The sequence below is a fragment of the Micropterus salmoides genome, unplaced genomic scaffold, assembly GCF_014851395.1.
Source record: "Micropterus salmoides isolate LMB-PRFRI ecotype aquatic unplaced genomic scaffold, ASM1485139v1 Ms_hic_scaffold_3, whole genome shotgun sequence".
Classification (NCBI taxonomy): domain Eukaryota; kingdom Metazoa; phylum Chordata; class Actinopteri; order Centrarchiformes; family Centrarchidae; genus Micropterus; species Micropterus salmoides.
Window position 1 is genome coordinate 3,852,080 of NW_024042261.1, and position 18,212 is coordinate 3,870,291.

The 18,212-nt window shown below is 42.2% G+C and overlaps 1 protein-coding gene across 5 annotated transcripts in view; it reads left to right on the forward strand.

The window, feature by feature from the left end:
• The window catches only part of fat3a (FAT atypical cadherin 3a), a 322,007-nt gene that overhangs the window by 215,498 nt on the left and 88,297 nt on the right, over positions 1–18,212 (forward strand). For all 5 annotated transcript variants that reach the window (XM_038693326.1, XM_038693323.1, XM_038693324.1 and 2 more), the window contains 3 exons: positions 9,816–10,026; positions 10,139–12,867; positions 12,999–14,370. In XM_038693326.1, the coding sequence (XP_038549254.1) occupies positions 9,816–10,026; positions 10,139–12,867; positions 12,999–14,370 (4,312 nt within the window). The remainder of the gene's footprint in view (positions 1–9,815; positions 10,027–10,138; positions 12,868–12,998; positions 14,371–18,212) is intronic.

Below are 18,212 nucleotides of genomic sequence, written 5' to 3' on the forward strand. Positions count from 1 at the left end.
ATACAGAGAGTATTGGTTTTAGGAAGATTAAAATCTCCATTTATTATGAGTGGTGTACTGGGTCTACAGGTCCGCGACGGTGGAGTGTATGATGTAGGTGCCAATGGGGAATGTAAACATTGACGACAGTGGTGACTGATAACTCCCAAGGCAGGTAGTATGGCCTCAACAAGAAGGCGTGCAGATTGTTGCCTTTGTGGTAACATAACCTAGGTTACACCAATTGGAGTGAACAGCGAGAGAGCAAGCCTTCGTACTAGGGCTGCAGCTAACGATGATGTCAGCATTCAAAGCTTTGATAGATTATTTCAACGATTCATCGATGCGTCGTTTAATAAGTGCTTTTGCTTGGTGGCGGCGGCGCCCCCCCCGGTAACGGGATCAGCTGTGCATGTTTATAGGTGATTGATATTTATTAGTCCTTTCGGAAATTCATAGTGTGTCATACAGCAAACATCAGACCGTCTTCTTGTTCCTCACAATCATAGCTGCAAAACATCCTCTCCTTCTTATTCTTAACTCCACCGGGATCTTCTTCAGACATGCAGCAGGTTGATCCCAGTACTGAAGGAGCTCCTCATGCGAGTAGACCCTGGTGCTTTGTTTGTTTAGTGGTTGATAACTCAGTGCAGATACAGTACCGACGTTTGTTGCTGACGTACTGCGGTAAGTGTGTTGACTCATTTCCGTTTCCGGTGCTTGTGTGTTGGTAGTGTGTTGTGCTGCTCTTGCTAAATACCAGTTAAATTTGTTAGATTTGTCATTACAGTGGCCAACTGTCCACTAAACACTTATTTTTACAGTAATTTTGCCTAAGCACTCACACTTCTTTCCATCTTTTAGTGACTGCTGTTCAATCTCATAGTTGTTTTCAAAAGTTTTGGTAGCTAACGCTACAGTACTTTAGCTTAGCCGTCAGCGACTTTAGCTTAGCAGCTAGCGATGGCTTCTCCTTCTCCCTCTCCCTCCCGCTCTCCTACTTTCTCTGTGTGTCAGATGTTCAGTTACTCCTCTGCCTCCTTTAGCGATAATAGTACGTGTAATAAGTGTAGTTTATTTATAGACATGGAGGCGAGGCTCAGTGATATAGAAGTCCGGCTCCGCACCTTGGTAGATCAATCTTTAGCTACTGTAGCTAGCCAGTCCCCGGTAATAATAATAATAATAATCCTTATTTGTAGAGCACTTTTCAAAAACAAGTTACAAAGTGCTTTAACAAGTGTAAAGAATAATACAAAAAAGATAAGAGCATGAAAATTTAAAATTAGTAAAATACAATAAAATAAAAGGGATAAAATAAAGTCAAATAAGATCGGGAAAGGCTCTCCTATAAAAGTATGTTTTAAGAAGGGACTTAAAAGAGTTCACCGACTCAGCCGACCTGATTTCCTCGGGCAGGCTGTTCCAGAGCCTCGGGGCCTGACAGCAAATGCTCTGTCCCCTTTAGTTTTCAGTCGAGACTCTGGAACAGACAGCAGACCTCTGCCCGAGGATCTCAAGGTACGTGCTGGTGCGTATGGGACTAAAAGGTCAGAAATATAACAAGGCGAGAGGCCATGAAGAGCTTTAAAAGTGATCAATAGAATTTTAAAGTCAATTCTAAAACATACTGGGAGCCAGTGTAATGAAGCTAAAATAGGAGTAATGTGGTCATATTTCTTTGTTCTGGTTAAAAGCCTGGCAGCTGAGTTCTGGACAGTCTGGAGTCGATCAATAGATTTTTGGGTTAAACAGGTGAAAAGGCTGTTGCAATAATCCAGGCGTGATGAGATGAAGGCGTGTAAAATGGTCTCGGTGTCCTTAAAAGTTAACATAGATCGAATTTTAGCTATATTTCTAAGTTGATAAAAACATGATTGAACAAGCTTTGTGGTGTGCTGCTCGAAATTTAAATTACTATCAAACCAAACACCAAGGTTCTTTGCCACAGGCTTAATGTGATTTACTAGGGAACCAGCAGATGGCAGTATTTGATTTGCCATCTGCTGAGACCCGATGACCAGGATTTCTGTTTTGTCTGAGTTCAGCTGGAGGAAATTATTTGACATCCATTTTTTAACTTCACAAAGGCAGTTGTTAAGTGAACTCAGCATTCCAGGGTCTGTGGATCTGACGGGCAAGTATATTTGTGTGGCATCAGCATAAATATGAAAAGAAATGCCATGTTTATGGATAATATGTCCAAGGGGAAGCAGAGACAAGGAAAACAAAATGGGTCCTAAGACAGACCCCTGAGGCACACCATATTTAACTGGACAGAATGAAGAGACATAGTTGTTTACAGACACGCAAAACTTCCTATTTGACAGGTAGGATGAAAACCATTCTAGAGCAGTACCAGAGATCCCCACCCAGTGCCTCAGTCTGTCTAACATGATGTTGTGATCAATGGTGTCAAAAGCAGCGCTAAGGTCCAGGAGTACCAGGACTGAGCGCATACCTTCATCAGCAGACATTAAAAGGTCATTGGTGACTTTAAGCAGGGCAGTCTCAGTGCTGTGGTACTTCCTAAAACCAGACTGAAACTTTTCAAATAATTTGTTATTTTCCAGCACAGTGAGCAGCTGTTTGGACACAATTCTTTCTAGAATCTTTGCAATAAAAGGCAGTTTTGAAATTGGTCTAAAATTATGTGGGAGGGAGGGATCTAAACCAGGTTTCTTTAAAAGTGGGTTCACGCAAGCCGTTTTAAAATAATCAGGGACACAACCAGTAGATAGGGAGCTGTTGAAAACAGAGATCAAATGGGGCCCAACAGAATCTATTACTTTCAGTAAAAATTTTGTAGGTATTATATCAAGTGGGCCGGAGGACACTCTCATTTGTGATACTGTTTTTAAAAGCTCAGACAAGTCGATGGGATAAAACTGGTTAAAACTCTGTTGTTGCTGGTGAGGAACCTCTGAGTAAGAGTCCACGGGGGTAATAGAGGCTCTGATTGACACCACCTTATTGGTAAAATAAGATAAAAACAATTCACAGTCATCATTACTTCCAGCTGAGGCACAAGGAGGGGTTGGGTTTACCAGCTGATCCACAGTCTTAAACAGAAACCTGGGATTGTGTTTATGTGTAGTAATGAGTTCAGAAAAATAGTGTGTTCTCGCATCCTTAACCATTTATTGTAGTTAATTAATAAATCCTTCAGACTGAGGTAATGGACTTGGAGACTGGATTTTTTCCATCTGCGCTCTGCTTTCCTGCATTCCCTTTTGAGGCTGCGAATGCTGTCATTTATCCAGGGTTGCTTACTAGCTTTAGACGTAGGCCTAACCTTTAGAGGAGCAGTAATATTTAGTGACGACAAGCAGATATGATTGAAGTGATCGACCAGATTGTTGGTGTTGGAATCAGACAGGTGTTGGCTTTGGCTCTGAAAGAATGCGCAAAACTTTGAAACACTTTGTTCATTAAAGATGCGACAACACACGGAGCTTGGTGAGGCAGCATGAGTAACAGGCGAATCGCAGCTAAAAACAATACATCTGTGGTCAGATATGGTCATGTCCACTAATTCCACAGAGGAAATGCTGACACCCAGGGTAAAAACCAAGTCCAGTGTATGACCACGGTTATGTGTTTGCCCTTTGACATGTTGTTTGAAGTTAAAAGAAGTGGCCATATTTAAAAAGTCAGTTGCATTAACATTGTTGGGGTCATCAACATGAATATTAAAATCGCCACAAAGAACAATTCTGTCATAATTTAAAACCAGAGTAGATAAAAATTCAGGAAGTTCTGATAAAAATCCTCCAGGCGGTTTTGGGGGGCGATAAATTATAACAAATATGAGGGTTGCAGCCCTCCAACTTTAAGAGTGAGAACTTCAAAGGAGTTAAATTCATCACAGCGTACTTGATGACATTTAAAATTTTTCCTATACACGCTCACTAGCCCACCACCACGACCACTGACCCTCGGTTGACTAAAGCAATCATATTGAGGCGGACACAGTTCAGCTAGCTGGCTATAGTCATTCATTTGCAGCCAGGATTTAGTTAAAAACATAAAATCTAGATTTGCAGACAAGATAAAATCATTTAAGATAAAAGTCTTACTTGAATGTGATCTCACATTGAAGAGAGCCATTTTAAATGTGTTTGTTCTGGGTGCTGGAGTTGGTGCAGTTGTCCTAATCCTTAAGAGATTACTATTATTTCTGTGTGGGATGTGCACATTTCGGTTTACTGGTCTATGCGTGATGATGACAGGAATAGAAGTCTGTGGAACAGCGCTGGGAGCAGACGGCTTTACATGCCAGCAGGTGGAGACAGTTGTTTGTGACAGTGAGCCAGAGATCTGTTCAGTGAGCGGTGGTGTGTCCAGGTGTGCTGCATGAATGATTAGTCATTCACGTAAATCATATGTGGACCGCACCACATGCTGTATGTGCGCAGCTAACATTTCTGAGCCCCGTTTGTTTGGGTGAAGTCCGTCTGTCTTAAAAAGAGACATTCTTTGCCAGAAAATATTAAAATTATCCACATAAAACACACGGTGAGCCCTGCAGGCGGACTGGAGCCAGTCGTGGAGGCCAAGGAGTCTACTGAAGCGGCCAGCACCACGACCGACTGTGGGAATGGGACCAGAGATAAAAACGGACTTTCCACACTGCTTTAAAAAGTTAAGAAGACGGTTAAAATCTAATTTTGTCAGCTCAGACTGCCGAAGAGCTGTGTCATTTGTTCCGACATGGACTATCACTCTTGTGATGGAGGACGGGAGCGACGGCATCAGGTCCTGGAGTTTTTTTAAAATGTCAGCTGTGGTGGCACCGGGGAAGCAGCGAGTGGTAGCGTTAAAGAAACGGATGTTTCTGGTTATGGAGTCACCAATTATTAGTGTGGTTGGGGAGAAAAGAGGACGAGGAGATGCTGGTTGTGGGGTTCCAGAGCAGGACTGAGCAGAATCTGCTTCAACACCGCGTGCGTTCTGAGGATGGAGTGTGTGAGCTGCCGAGTGTTGTGTTGGAGTAGCAGTAACAGACCTGAGAGAAGGGCTACCCGACGGTGCAGGGTAGAGACGGCCTCCGGAGCGTCTGAGCACAGCCTCCTTCAGGATCCTACGTCGGGAAGCGGAGGTTTTTGTCCGGGATGACGGCCGCCGATCAGGTCCGGCGGCAGACCGGCGGCCCAGTGCAGGAGATGTAGCCGGTGGAGGAGATGCAACAGTGTCGGCAGGCACTGTGCGCCGAAAGAGATCCGTATCAGGGAGACTCGAAGCCGCAGGTGCATCAGCTGGATGGACCGGAGTGTCGTTAGACAAGGCTGCATAGCGGTTGGAGAGGCCGATGTCCGGAGGAGAGGCAGCCCCATCCAAGCCTCTCTTGCAGCCACTGACCACCACTTCAGCCCAGGTTGACTGATGCTTCGGAGTCGAGCAGGATGAAAGCCTGGGAAGACTAGAGGGGTCCCAAAACACGGTGTCCTGGATGTTAGCGGTTGTGCTAAGAGAAACAATCTGTTTGGCTTGTACTGAAGCCACATCCATAAAGCCAGTCAGCAGGGAATCTTTCTCTTTGAGTTCCTCTGAAAGTCAAGATATAAAAAATGTAACGGAAAAAAAAGAGTGGATTAAAACTGGATAAGAGTCCGGTTTAAGACGGAGCTTCCGACAGGTGGCTACAGACGCCAACGCATGCGCAGAGTGCAGATTACGTCAGCAATTACGTCAGAGATCTTGTGACAAGATGATGCAAGCTTGAGTAGTCGGTGTGGAGCCGCCCCCCGGCATCTCCTGAGCAGCCGGTAAGGGGTGGCTGGGTGACTGTCTAAAGGAGGAATAGTCGTAAGCATTCAAATCCCACGGGTCACCACCAACCTGTTCACGTCTCTAAGAGATTTTCCCCACTCAGCGACACACCCGCTGAGAAACCAACTCTGATCATTGGCAGCTCCATTTTGAGAAACGTGAAGTTAGCGAAGCCAGCGGCCACAGTTAAGTGCACCCCTGGGGCCAGAGCGGGCGACATTGAGTCTTATTTGAAACTGCTGGCTAAGGATAAACGTAAATACAGTAAGATTGTTATTCATGTCGGTGGTAATGACTCCCGATAATGACTCCCGATTACGCCAATCGGAGGTCACTAAGATTAATGTTGAGTCGGTGTGTACATACGCAAAAACAATGTCGGACACCGTAGTTTTCTCTGGACTCCTGCCAAATCTGACCAGTGATCACATGTATAGCCGCATGTCGTCATTCCGCCGCTGGTTGTCGAGGTGGTGTCCAGCAAACGATGTGGGCTTTGTAGATCATTGGCAGACTTTCTGGGGAAGACCTGGTCTGATTCGGAGAGACGGCATCCATCCCACTTGGGAAGGAGCAGCTCTCATTTCTAGAAATCTGGCCAAGTTTATTAGTGGACCAAATCCATGACAACCCAGAGTTGAGTCGCAGTTTAACACACTTCTCTGCCCTTCTACCCACCCAAAACCCTACGCAGAGTTGCAGTCTAACTAACAGGAGCTACTTAGTGAAAATCCTATAGTGACGGTGTCTGCCCCCCGAAGGTAAAACAGAAGAGGAGCTGTGCATAAAAACCTTTTAATAAAAATTAAAACCACTAGAGCAATAGTGCAAACGAATAGGAGAGTTAAATGTGGACTCTTAAACATCAGATCTCTCTCTTCTAAAGGTGTACAAGTAAATGAACTAATATCAGATTATGATATTGATTTATTTTGTCTTACTGAAACCTGGCTGGGTGATGGAGAATATGTTAGCCTAAATGAATCCACCCCTCCCACTCATATTAATACCTACATTCCTCGAGGCACAGGCCGAGGAGGTGGAGTTGCAGCTGTCTTTGGCTCTAGCCTACTAATCAGCTCTAAACCTAAACCAAACTATAACTCATTTGAAAGCCTTGTTCTTAGTCTTTCACACCCAAGTTGGAAATCACTGCAACCAATTCTCTTCGTTATAGTGTACCGAGCACCTGGTCCGTACTCTGAATTCTTATCTGAATTTGCAGAGTTTTTGTCAACTTTAGTCCTTAAAACGGACAAAGTTATTATTGTAGGGGATGTTAATATTCATGTGGACGTTGAGAATGACAGCTTCAGTACTGTGTTTATCTCTCTGTTAGATTCCATTGGCTTCTCTCAGTGTTCATGAACCGACTCACTGTTTTAACCACACCCTCGACCTTGTTCTGGTATATGATATTGAAATTGAACATTTAATAGTGTTCCCACAGAATCCCTCTTTATCTGACCACTGTTTGATAACTTTTGAGTTTGTATTGCTGAACTACACGCCATTGGGAAAAAAGATGTCTGTCTGATAGTGCTGTAGCTAAATTTAAGGATGCGATTCCATCAGCTCTAAATTCATTATCTAGTCACAAAGTAACGGAGGACTCCTATGCTAATTTTGGTTCCTCCCAAATCGATCATCTTGTTGATAGTGTGAGTTTCCAATGTTAAACTCAGATAAAACTGAATTTATTTTTCTGGGACCCAAGCACTTCCATGACGCATTATCTAAAAATATAGTTTCCCTTGATGGCATCGCCCTGGCCTCCAGCACCACTGTGAGGAATCTTGGAGTTATCTTAGACTAGGACATGTTGTTTAAGTCTCACATTAAGCAAATTTCAAGTAATATTGCGAAAATTAGGAACATCCTGTCTAAAAATGATGCAGAAAAACTAGTCCATGCATTTGTTACTTCTAGGCTGGATTACTGCAATTCCTTATTATCAGGCTGCTCGAAAAAGTCCATTAAGACTCTTCAGCTGATCCAGAATGCTGCAGCACATGTTCTGACAGGAACCAGGAAAAGAGATCAAATTTCTCCTGTCTTAGCTTCTTTGCATTGGCTTCCAGTAAAATCCTGAATATAATTTAAAATCATTCTTCTTACCTACAAAGCTCTTAATGGTCAGGCACTATCTTATCTTAAAGAGCTCATAGTACCTTACTACCCCACCAGAGCACTGCGCTCCCAGAATGCAGGGTTACTTGTGGTTCCTAGAGTCTCCAAAAGTAGACTAGGAGCCAGAGCGTTCAGCTATCAAGCTCCTCTCCTGTGGAACCAGGTTCCAGTTTGGGTTCAGGAGGCAGACACCATCTCCACATTTAAGAGTAGGCTTAAGACTTTCCTCTTTGATAAAGCTTATAGTTAGGGCTGGCTCAGGTGAGTCCTGAACCATCCCTTAGTTATGCTGCTATAGGCCTAGACTGCCGGGGGATTTCCTATGATGCACTGAGCTCCTCTCTCCTCTACTTTCTCTCCTTCTGTATGCAACCTCATCCCATTATTGCATGTTACTAACTCAACTTCTCCCCTTTCTGGTAGTCTTGTGCTTTCTCGTCCCTCTCCTCTCTCCTCCTATCACTTCCTTCAGGTTTTCTGGCTCTGGAGCTGTAGAGTCTGGATCTGTGGCTGCGGGTCACCTACTGCCCCTGTGTTCCTGCTCGACACGCTCTGCTACAATTATAGTTACTAGTCCTATTGTTATTATTGTTATTATAATCATAACATTACGATTATTATCATAAACACTACTATACATATCTATACCATTTTTCATTTAGTCTATAGCAACATCACCTTTACTGTCTGTACCTCTGTGTGGATATTGTGTAGGCTGCCTCCCTCCCCCTCTCTCTCTCCTTCCATCCCTCTCTCTCTCTCTGTTCCTCTCTTGCCCTCTCCCTCTCCTTCACCCCCCAACCGGTCGAGGCAGATGGCCGCCCACCCTGAGCCATGGTTCTGCTTGAGGTTTCTGCCTCTTAAAGGAAGTTTTTCCTTGCCTCTGTCGCCTAGTGCTTGCTCTTGGTGGGAATTGTTGGGCTTCTGTAAATAACATCACAGAGTACGGTCTAGACCTGCTCTTTTATGAAAAGCACTGTGAGATAACTGTTGTTGTGATTTGGCGCTATATAAATAAAATTGAATTGAATTGGTTGCGGTGTCCATTGTCAGTGATTAGCCCTCCTTACAGCTGACCGTTGTTGGTGTTAATCCTATTTACAAAAGTCCTTTTTACAAAAACAGTGTTAAATAGATCAAAAGTTGAATTTCAAATATAAAAACATAAAAACCATTCCAATACTAGGAATGGGAGGGGGAGCTACTGAGTGGGCTGCCACTGTCTGCGGTGTCGGAAGGAATAGGGGACATAGTAAGCCTATGTGAGATCACATAGCAAGCAATACCCCTCTTGGCTGACCATATTTGTGGATTGTATTTACAGTCTGCGGTAAAACAGTGTCAAAATGATTTGTAAACAAAGTCAAAACGATCCACAAATACACTTTGATCCACACAGTCACTTGAATGATGAGCATTGCACAGAATTTGTACGCACGTCTTAAAACAGTGGTTTGATATACAAGTCATTGATTTCCATTTGTGGATCATGTGTTTGTTTGTTTATTTTGAATCTATTTGTAAACTGTGTTTTGTGTTTAAAATTGTAATATGTATTTTTGACTTATAGTCTGTGCAACTACAATTATATTGACATTGATTTACCCCCAGAGAAATAATTTCTGAGTCTTATATTTAGAAAAGCAGGAGACCCAAAGAGCAGGTACACATTTTTGTATCCAACAGTAAAACTACTGTTATCAAAATGTGATATTTAGGGAAATACATGCGGCAAAAGAAAGTAAAGGAGCAAGAGTTCTGGTCTGATGATATTTTGCATTTTGTTTTGGCGTTTGTTACACTGCCTATTTGAGCTTTTTCAGTTACATTATTATTAGATTTTATTGAGTTAGTAGTGACCATGAAGGATGTTTTTTGTCTGTTTACTTGTTTATTTTATTTTTGTTTTTGGTATTTTTTTGTTGTGCACACAGGTGAAGGACCAAGAGTTCCCATACAGAAAGAACCTGGCTCGTGTGCTAATAGAAGTGGAAGATATAAATGACCATGTACCAATATTTACCAGTGCTCTGTATGAAGGCTCAGTCTATGAGTCAGCAGCAGTGGGATCAGCTGTGGTCCAAGTCACTGCCCTGGACAAAGACAAAGGCCAGAATGCAGAGCTATACTACTCCATTGAAGCAGGTAGGCTCGTCTGACAACTAAATACTTGCACTTGTATGTTAAAGTGATCCTGTAAATAATTTTCCCTACCACTGATGAAAATTTGTATCTGTGTTTTTTTATTTTCTGACAGGGAACAATGGAAATGCTTTCCATATTGAACCTGTTTTGGGTATCGTCACTGTTGCACGTGACCTGGACTTGTCTAGCATAGGCCATTATGTTCTCACTGTCAGAGTTACTGACAATGGCTCCCCTCCCCTGTCCACCACCACTATAGTACGTATTGCTGTCACCATCTCTGATAACGCTGGCCCTAAGTTCCCTCAGCCTGACTACCAGGCTGAGATCACAGAGAATGTGGTGGTTGGGACCTCTGTAACCACAGTAAGTGCAGTCAGCCAGTCCACCCTTACTTATGACATCAAGCAGGGCAATACCAATCGTGTTTTTCAAATAAATCAGTACAGTGGAGTGATTACTACTCAAAAGCCCCTAGACTATGAGACTACAACATCTTACACCCTAATAGTCCAGGCTACCAATATGGCTGGCATGGCATCCAATGCAACTCTGGTAATCCAAATAATGGATAGGAATGATAACCCACCAGTTTTCCAACAGCTTCACTATCGTGGCAGCATCAGCGAGGCTGCACCAGTCAACAGTGTGGTCTTGAATTCAGATGATTCACCTCTAGTAATAAAGGCCACTGATGCTGACCACAACCAAAATGCTCTGTTGGTTTACCAGATTGTTGAGGACACTGCAAAAATGTTCTTCACGGTGGACTCAGGAACTGGTTCTATCAGAACCATTGCTAATCTAGACCATGAGACACTGGCCATCTTCCACTTTCATGTCCATGTGAGGGACAATGGCAGGCCACAGTTGACAGCAGACAGTCCAACTGAGGTCACAATACAAGTGACTGACACAAATGATTCACCACCTTGCTTCACACAGAATGCCTATGAAACAGTCCTGCTACTCCCCACCTATGTGGGAGTAGAAGCTTTGCAGGTTTCAGCCATAGACCCTGACAAAGATGTCTCAACAGAGCTCACTTACTCTCTGACTGATGGAGTACTGGAGCACTTTGCCATCAAACCTTCCAGTGGAGTCATCATAGTAAAAAACAACAACTTCTCCAAAGAACGTTTCCGCTTCAGTGTCAAAGTTTCAGATGGGAAATTCTCCAGCACGGCTTTGGTAACCATTCTTGTCCGAGAAGCTCTGGACTCTGGTCTCAGCTTCACCCATAGCGTTTACTCTTCATCTATTCAAGAGAATGTGTTAAATATCACCGAAGTGGCTGTGGTAAATGCTGTGGGAAACCGTCTTAATGAACCATTGAAGTACACCTTGTTGAATGCCGGTACATGCTTCAGAATCCGTCCAACTTCTGGCGTGATCCAAACCACAGGAATACCCTTTGACCGTGAAGAGCAAGAGTTCTATGAACTAGTTGTTGAGGCGAGAAGGGAGCACGACCGTCTGCATGTGGCCAGAGTTATGGTTAGAGTCCAAGTTGAGGACATAAATGATAATGCACCTGTGTTTGTTGGACTTCCTTATTATGCAGCTGTTCAAGTTGAAGCTGAGCCTGGATCACCCATTTTCAGGGTCATGGCAGTAGACTTTGACAAAGGGATTAATGGAGAGGTATCTTATTACCTCAAAGATGACCATGGTCACTTTGAGATCAACCGACAGACGGGTAGTCTCAGCCTGAAGAGGGCTTTTGAGTCAGACTTGTCCAATGTCGAATATCAGATGGTAATATATGCCAAAGATAGTGGTTATCCACCTCTCTCATCTACTACAGAGTTTCCCATCACAGTAGTCAACAAAGCCATGCCTGTCTTTGACAAATCATTTTATTCTGTTTCTGTGAATGAGGATGTGGCTGTGCACACACCAATCCTTGGCATCAATGCCACTAGTCCTGAAGGTCAGAACATAATCTACACCATTGTTGATGGAGACCCATCTCTTCAGTTTGATATTGGTTTTGATACTGGAGTCATAAGTGTCATCCACACTTTGGACTATGAAGCAGCATTATCTTACCAGCTGACCATCAGAGCCACAGATTATCTGACTGGTGCCCGTGCTGAAGTTAATGTAGATGTGCTTGTCCAAGATGTAAATGATAACCCGCCTATCTTCCAGAAAATGTTGTACAGGGTAGTTTTGTCTGAAACAGCCATGATTGGAACTCCAGCACTTCAAGTAATTGCAGCTGACAAAGACTCAGAGAAAAACAATGTTGTCCGTTACCAGATTTTCTCAGATGCGCATAACAGCACAGAATACTTTCACATTGATAGTAGCAGTGGATTAATCCTGACAGCACGTATGCTAGACCATGAACTAGTCCACAAGTATGACTTCATTGTCAGGGCCACTGATAATGGGTTCCCACCTCTGAGTAGTGAAGTATCAGTCATAGTTGTAGTGAATGACATGAACGACAATCCTCCTGTTTTCAACCAGCTCCTCTATGAGGCATATGTGAATGAGTTAGCACCTAGGGGTCACTTTGTAACCTGTGTCCAGGCATCAGATGCTGACAGCTCGGATTTTGACAAGTTGGAGTACAGCATTTTGTCAGGAAATGAAGGAATGAACTTTGTGATGGACAAAAAGACAGGAATCATTACATTATCCAGCCATCATAAGCAAAGAATGGAGTCTGCCTACAGCCTCAATGTTTCAGTGTCTGATGGGGTGTTCACCAGCACTGCACAGGTTCATGTTAAGGTTTTGGGAGCCAACCTGTATAGTCCAGTTTTTGCGCAAAATATGTATGAGGCAGAGTTAAGAGAGAATTCTGCTGTGGGAACCAAAGTTGTACAGGTAAGTGCCATTTAAATCTCATTGAAATAACTTTTTCTTTTGTATAATTTCGAAAAAGAAACATTCATAATATTGTACTGTGATTATATAAATACTAATGTCTGTGTTACTAAGAGATGTTTTTATTTCAGGTGAGGGCAACAGATGCAGACCCTGGAGTGTTCGGTCACATAAGTTATTCCTTTGTTAATGATGTGGGCAAGGACCAATTCAGCATTGATGCAAGTGGTCAGATCGCTACTATAGAAAAGCTTGATCGAGAGGACCCTGCCAATAAAAACATTGTTCTGACAGTAGCAGCCAGGGACTCGGGTGGACGTGTCTCTTACTGTACAGTACAAGTTAATCTGTTGGACGATAATGACAATGCACCTCACTTCCGTGCGACAGAGTACAGAGCTTCAGTCAAATCTGATGTGGCTAAAGGTTTTTTGGTGACACAGATTCAGGCTTATGATCCTGATGACGGTACTAATGCCAAAGTGACATATTCACTTTACAGTGAGGCACATGTCCCTGTGATAGATATATTGGAGATAGACCCAGACAATGGTTGGATGGTGACTAAAGGCAGCTTCAGCCACCTGAGGAACTCTGTATTATCTTTTTTTGTGAAAGCTGTGGATGGAGGGAATCCAGTCCGGCACTCTCTAGTGTCTGTCTACATCCATGTTCTTTCTATAGATGCTTTCATTCCTTCCTTCAGCCAACATCAATACTTATTTAGCATGCCAGAGGACACCCCCATTGGTTCAACCATAGGAACATTGCATCTCAATACTTCTCCTGGATATAGCTCACTCACTGCTACTTTTTCCCTGGTTAACGGAGAGACTGGAGAAAACAACCAAGATGGGGTGTTTGTGGTGGGAAAGGATACAGGTGTAATCAAGCTTGATAAGCCCTTGGACCATGATGTGATCAAAGGATACCACTTCAAAGTCACGGCCACTGTAAAACAGGCAAAGCTGGCTTCTGTGACTTCTGTTGATGTTGAAGTCAAAGTGTTGGATCTAAATGACAACAAACCAGCCTTTGATGCCAACTCCTATGAAGCCACAGTTATGGAGGGAATGCCAGTTGGAACCAGAATTATTCAAGTCCAAGCATTAGACCCAGACTCAGGGGCCAATGGTCAGGTAACTTATAGTTTTGGGGCATTAATCCAGTCAGAAGTGGATTCAGAAACATTTGTTGGCACCTTTAGCATTGACAGCAACACAGGCTGGATCACCACACGCAAGGACTTGGATCATGAGACCAATCCATCCTACACATTCACAGTGGTGGCATCAGACCTTGGGGAGACCCTGTCTCTTTCCAGTACCACCACTGTGACCGTAGCAGTGTCAGACATCAATGACAACCCGCCCAGGTTCCTGGAGCAACAGTACTTTGGTTCAGTTCAGGAGAGCGACCCGCCAGGTGAGGTGGTGGCTGTGCTCAACACCAGAGATGATGACAGCTCTCCCATTAACCGACAAGTCAGCTACCACATCACTGGTGAGTACCTCTGTAAATGTAATTGTCATTGCAATGCATTGCATGACAAAATCATTATATATACGTAAGTAACTGTGTATATTGTTTTTATTTGAATTCTAATTAAAAATATTTGTACACAGTACTGTGCAAGCAGGTGTGGAAAATGCTGTAAAGCAAGAATGCTTTCATAAATAGACAGATTATTTATCCATTAACAAAATGCAATGTTAATGAGAAAAATCTTATATGTGGCGTGACCACCCTTTGCCTTTAAAACGGCATCAGTTCTTCTAAGTACACTTGCACAACATTTTTGAATGAACTCCACTGGTAGGTTGGCCCAAATCATCCACAGTCCTTATGTGGATTTAGGCAACCTCAGTTGCTTCACCTTCTTCATGGAATCCCAGACAGATTCGGGCCACACCATCACTTCCAGTACTCCTTGTTCTTCTCAATGCTGAAGAATGTTCTTAATGACTTTCACTGTATGTTTTGGCTCATTGTCATGCTGCAGAATAAACTTGGGGCCAGTCAGATGTCTCCCTGATGGTACTGCCACTAAGTATCTCCCTGTACTTTCCAACATTGAGAAGACCATTAAATCTGGCCAAATCCTCAACTCACTTCACTGTTGCCTGCAGACATTCATTCTTGTACCGCTCTCCAGCACTTTGGTGAACTGGTGAAACTGCCTTCTGCTGCTGCCCAATATTTCACATTCCATTGCCGGAGGGACATCTTTTTGATCTTTCATGAAGGCCACTTTTGACTAGACCTCTCCGGACAGTAGATGGGTATACCAGGGTCGAACTGTTTTATGCAACTCTGATCTGATGGCACTGCTGGACATCTTCTGATTGCGAAAGAAGTAATCATGATGTGTCTTTCATCTGCTGCAGTAAGTTTCTTTGTGCTTCTTCAAAAGAGCTTAGACACAGATCTGGAAACCCCTGTCTGCCTGGGAGAGACCTTGCTGATGCAGTGTAACTACTGTGTCTTGTTGACTTCTGACAGTAAACTGTCTTCAGCAGCCTCACCTTGTTAGCTGAGTTTGGCTGTTCCTCACCCAGTTGTATTCCTCCTACACAGCTGTTTCTGCTTCACTTAATGCTTTTGTTTCAACCTACATATGGAATTGGTGATCATTAGCACCTGTTTGGTACAATTTTTTAATCATACACCTGACAATATGCCTAAGAAAATCCCTGATTTTGGTCAAGTTTACTTAGAAGTATTGTTGCTGTTTTGAAGGCAATGGATGGTCACACCAAATATTGATTTTATTTATATTTTTCACTCACTTTGCATTTTGTTTATTGATAAATGTTAACATTAAAAAATTTTTTTTAAATCATTCTTACTTTAATATTTAGTGATATCATTGTAATATTTTGGGAACAATATGGTAACCTTCTAACAATACAATTAGTTGTATCAGTACAATATTTGGATTACAAATGGTAATTTGGAGACATTAATGGGGTAATAACGTGATGAGGTAATAAACGTTTATACTTGGACTTACCACGTTTATATTTATACAATATTATATTCTACTATTAGTGTAATATCTTCAAAATCACATAACATTTTTGGAGGTTGAAATTGGTAATTACTAGGAGTGTGATGACACACGTTACTGGGCTCACGAGAACAAGACGAGGTGAAGTCTTTTATTGGACTGAAAGTCAATCTAGTTGCATTTTGAATTGTTACTTACATTTTGTTTGTGTCTTGTCTGGCACTCTGTAAGCGTTTCCACCGCAAACCCAAAATGCTGCCACACAATTCATTTAAAAGTGGTGGGGGCATTTTCTATGCTTATTTCACACTCACCTTTATATTTTATATTTTTAATGCTGTGACTTATTGACAGGCGATTAAAGAACTGAATAGAAGGTAATGACTTTAGGACTCCCGGAAAACTAAGACAGAGAACTAACATGCCAAAAGGTGATAGACAGCTAATAAATGACTCATAATAGGAAGAGAATCCCTCTCCTAATGGCACTGCAATGAGTATCAGCCAGATTGCTGGAGTGAATGACAGACTTGTGAGTGATGTGACCTTATAGTTGACAGCTGAGACGTAGGAGGAGCTGCTGCTACAGTGCAGAGAGGGAAAGAATAAAAGATATAGATAACAGAAATGTCAGGGGGGAAAATGGAAACACAAGCTGTTGAAAATACTGACCAGTGTGCCCTTTCTCACTTTCAAGAGAGAACCACTTAATGTTATGCAATATGAAAAGTGCAGCATCAAATCAAGAAAGAACCTAGAGAAACATACCTTCTTGCTGTGAAAATATGTGTCTATAAAAGTTTCATTTTAATTTTCAATGAAGAGGTTGGGTGTGAATGCACATTTATTTGTTTTCGGCCTACTATTGGTAGAGCCGACGGATGGTGATGTCAGTATGTCAGCTGGTCTTTCTGATTATACATCTATCCCTTTATCTATTTCAGGGTGACCTTCACTATCTCCCTCCCACTTATTGCCTTTTTCCACATTGTTACTGACATGCTGTAATCATTCTTGTTTCCTGCCTGTCAAATTCACCTTTGTGTTTGACTGAAGTATTTGCACATGGAATTCAAACACTAAAGATTTGGAGGCTGCTGCTGGGTTTTTGGATTTCTTAGTTCTGAATTTTGTAGTGTTTAGATCAGTTTTCATTTGGACAGAATCAGGTTTATTGCAAAGAAGTTTCACACATACAAGCAATATGGTTCATTTGAGAGTTGGTGTCGGTAAGGGTCCCGGGCTCTTTCTGAAATCCACAACCATCTCCACTGTCTTAAGAGCTCCAGAGTATTCTGGCTGCACCAGGTCACCAGATGGTCAATCTCCCACTATGGCTTAAAAAGATTAAGAAGTTTATAATAAAGGCTCAAGGCCCTAAACAAACACATTCACAAACAAAGCACTTCTGCAGTTATGCACTAATGTGTCACTACACAGGCACAAGAAATGTAGCCACTTCTACAGGACTACTACAGAATCACAGCATGGACATAAATATAACTAACTGCTCTAGAGTACTAATATTAAAACCTTAATATATAACATATTGCTTTCAGTATTGTTGTATTTTTGTAGTTATTCTCAGGTGCTGGGTCTTTTACCCTGAATTATGTTTCTCAAGTGGCATCATATTAAATTAAATTTGCTGCTGATCTGTTGAAATTCAAATTATTTCATGTTGAAACTGGTTAAAAAAAATTGCAAGGCTCTTTATAATTGAAACTATTTTTTGCTGTTCTCAACTATGAGCCAAGATGCATTTTATAAAGAAAAGATAATGACAACTGATTACATGCCTTTGTATTTACACCTGGTATTAAAGTATTATTATTTCCATTTGATTGATGTGATTGAATGTCAGTATACATACAAATTGGGTGAGCTGAGCTGAAGGGAAGTATGCAGGATACCCATGAGGGACCACCAAAACTTGCAAAGTGAGGGTGATGGGACCAACAAACACAGATGATGGCTACTTTTCCATCCGCTTGCTAACTAGGCTAACATTACTTATACTGTAATATATTTGTGCATGTATGTTTCTGAATATTTCAGTAATATACAGTATTGTCTTCCTGACTTGATAGTCCATTGAAATGGGTCAGCAGCCACCCAGTGCTCTCATAAAGCTTCAGTTTTATTGTCTAAGCCTTATCCTCTACTGCAACATTACTTTCCCTGTACTGTCCACATACAGCAGACACTAATCATATAATTACAGGTATTTTATATAAGTTACTTCTATGGGTGCAATTGGTAAAGAAATCTTTGTCTTTTTTGTAAATGTATATAAACATACATAACATACACAACTTGATATCTTTCCTAACCC